The sequence below is a fragment of the Lactuca virosa genome, chromosome 2 (genome assembly GCF_052849685.1).
Source record: "Lactuca virosa cultivar CGN04683 chromosome 2, Lactuca_virosa_CGN04683_v6, whole genome shotgun sequence".
In the NCBI taxonomy this organism is placed as follows: Eukaryota; Viridiplantae; Streptophyta; class Magnoliopsida; order Asterales; family Asteraceae; genus Lactuca; species Lactuca virosa.
Window position 1 is genome coordinate 203,178,508 of NC_136427.1, and position 3,100 is coordinate 203,181,607.

The 3,100-nt window shown below is 32.3% G+C and overlaps 1 protein-coding gene across 1 annotated transcript; it reads left to right on the forward strand.

Annotated features, from left to right (window-relative positions):
* The first annotated feature begins 434 nt into the window (after window positions 1-434).
* LOC145160036 (ras-related protein RHN1) lies at window positions 435-2,485 on the forward strand. The gene is made up of 7 exons (XM_079079097.1): window positions 435-606; window positions 700-777; window positions 892-1,059; window positions 1,669-1,717; window positions 1,857-1,930; window positions 2,052-2,145; window positions 2,238-2,485. The coding sequence occupies exons 1-7, from the start codon at window positions 568-570 to the stop codon at window positions 2,336-2,338; spliced, it is 603 nt and encodes a 200-aa protein (XP_078935223.1). The 5' UTR covers window positions 435-567; the 3' UTR covers window positions 2,339-2,485.
* The last annotated feature ends 615 nt before the right edge of the window (window positions 2,486-3,100 follow it).

The following is a 3,100-nucleotide window of genomic DNA, read 5'->3' on the forward strand; positions in this document are numbered from 1 at the left end:
ATTTGAATTTTATGTAGACTTATCTTGATGAAAACAATTATGTGCTTCAAGTTAATGCATCTAATTGTTGATAAGGATTACGAGTTATCCTAGTAAATTTGAATTTCAAACGATGGTCATCTATTTTGTTAATAATACTACAAAATTTGATTCAAATGTCATATAAAATACAACTATAACTACATAATAATAAAAGTAGATTATTTATAAAAAAAATACGTAAATAAAGTCCTGAAATTACATTGCATATAAAGTAATAATAAATTGAGACACGTTAAAAACCTTATCAAGGCTTTTATTATTAGCTAGGACTCTAGGTTAATTTATTAAAAAATAATGATGATCTTTAAAAAGTAGAAATCTATAATATCACATGACATGGGTAATGTTCTAGACTAAAGCGTGTGTATTTAAAGACTTGTTTTATTCGTAATTTTGTTGCATTTACTCCACATTTTTAATATCGACCCAATTCCGTGTTTCAGCAATCAGCAAACCAACAACAATACACATCGCTTCTCTTTGCTGCAAAAAGAAAAACCTCTTTTCTCCCTCGATCGTATCAATATGGCGACGATCGGACACAATAATCTCAACGCAAAATTGGTAACTGAACTCCATCATCATCACTCGTTCTATTCCTGATTTGTTCTATTGCTTATGTTTGTTTGAAGCTTCAAGTTGCGCGATGATTTGTAGGTTTTGCTTGGGGACATGGGAGCTGGTAAATCAAGTCTCGTGTTGCGATTCGTCAAAGGCCAATTTCTAGAATTCCAGGTTTGATTTTTGATTATCTGACTTTTCTCCTCTTTTTTTCGTTGACTTTCTAGGGTTTGAACTTGGTGGTGGTTTCGGTTGTTGATTTCATCTGTTTGGTTGTTTTGGTGATAGGAATCGACGATCGGAGCGGCGTTTTTTTCGCAAACCCTAGCAGTGAATGATGCAACGGTGAAATTCGAGATCTGGGATACGGCGGGTCAAGAAAGGTATCATAGTTTGGCTCCTATGTACTACAGGGGCGCTGCAGCGGCAATCATTGTCTACGATATCACTAGCGCGGTAATTTAAGCCTACTAGAATCTTGTTCATATCTGGTTTCCTTTTTATGAAATTGAACTGTGGAATCTTCATAACTGATCAGTGGATCGTTCATATGGCTTGTTGAAGTTTGAATTTTGGTGATTTGTAGTAGTTGAAACTTGATAGGATATAGATTGTTACTAAGAACACTTAACTGAGTTCAAATATAATGAGAGTCCATGTTTCTTTTTACAGTAGTACTTAATATGGAATCATGTTTGATTTTGCAATGAATCAAGGGATAATAGGAATGCAATTACTAACTTTAGTATTTAGGTAATTCTTAGCATATCTTACTAGTATTTCAGTTCGGATCACTGACTTTCACTAACAATTGTAGATATATTTTGATTCCCACTAACTTATGAATGCATGGGTTTTGGCCTTCTATTGCCTCTATCAATTTCTGTACTGATTGTTGTAAGTTAATAAAGTTAAATGTTTATCTGTAATACCAACATCTTAATGCAAGTTTCTTAGTAGTATCACACTCTCACAAACTGGTTTGTTCTTTATTTGTAATTTCTTCTAATTTCTCTTATGTTTTCGGAAACTAAATTCACTTTCTGTTTTCCTGACTATTTTTAGGATTCATTTACACGGGCTAAAAAGTGGGTTCAAGAACTTCAAAAACAAGGTGAGCAGATATCATCAACCACTTTGGGTTTCACTTCCTCCATAAATCTTTCAACCTTAATTCCATATTTTTTTATCTTCTTTTTCTTCATTGTTCAAAATCTTGAATGAAGTCATATTTCATTGTGTTGGTGGTGTAGGTAATCCAAACATGGTAATGGCACTTGCTGGAAATAAAGCTGATCTTGAAGACAAGAGGAAAGTAACAGCAGAAGTATGTACCCTTTTTCCTTATTTTTTTCTTGCTAAATTTACTCCAAGGATTATTAATATTAGGAGAAAGAAAAGTTTATTTCTTTATTTATAAACATATTGACTCTATTTATGATATGCAGGAGGCACGTGTATATGCTGAGGAGAATGGACTTTTTTTCATGGAGACATCTGCTAAAACTGCTGCTAATGTTAACGATGTATTTCATGAAATTGGTAAGCTTTAAAAACTTGTGCTTTTTAATTTAAATTAAAAAATATATATTTGGGTTTTATTTATGATATAATAATTATTGTGTTTGAAACAGCCAAGAGATTGCCTAGAGCTCAGCCTACTCAAAATCCAGCAGGAATGGTTCTTGTTGATAGACCAGCTGAAGGAGCTCGTGCTGCATCTTGCTGTTCATAAGTAATGTTTTTAAATTCTTCTTCATTCATATCGTTTGTAGTTGCTTTTTTCTTTTTTAATGTGTATTTGCCATTGAATGATTACGGGAATAGCATGGAAATTTGATGTCAATAAAATGTTAAAGGTGTAAGTTGTTCCTTTTGGTTATGATGATTTCAGATTAAAATTGAACATATGATGTTATACTTAACAAAATGCCTAAAAAGAACTCACACGTGGTGTCATTTGAAAGAATTAGTATTTGGGTATAAGAAGGTGTTTTGTATATGAAAATTTTATTATTTACCAATAAAAACAAGTAAATAAATAAGTAAAAGGTTTATCTATTATTTATTAATTAATTAAAGCAAAGTAAATAAAAAAGTTTATTTATTAGAATAAATAAATGAGTTCCTTTAATAAAGTTGATTAATTATTTAATATAATTAATTATGAAAGGTTTACTAACTTAATGATTTTAATGGAATTGAAAAGTACATCCATTAGGGAGGAGGAGGAGGAGGAGGAGGAGGAGGAGGAGGAGGAGGAGGAGTAGTTCTCTCCCAACCCACCGAACCCACTGCCACATCAGTTTTTTTCTTTTATTTTTCTTCATCTTTCCCAAGCCACAACATACAGAAACCCTATCTTTTTCAACCCATTCAATTAAAAAAAATACAAAACAATCACGGTAAAATCTTAATTAGCAATAGAGTTACCGCCGGTACCACTCTCTCTTCAGCGAGCTGTTTAATTGGTTTCGCTAACCTACTTTATCCTCTC

Bases quoted from the DNA above. Each gene is read 5' to 3' on its own strand.
- LOC145160036 (XM_079079097.1), top strand. From the start codon at position 568: ATGGCGACGATCGGACACAATAATCTCAACGCAAAATTG. The intron at 607-699 runs GTAACTGAACTC...GATGATTTGTAG, and splicing joins ATAATCTCAACGCAAAATTG to GTTTTGCTTGGGGACATGGG. The intron at 1,060-1,668 runs GTAATTTAAGCC...GACTATTTTTAG, and splicing joins TCTACGATATCACTAGCGCG to GATTCATTTACACGGGCTAA.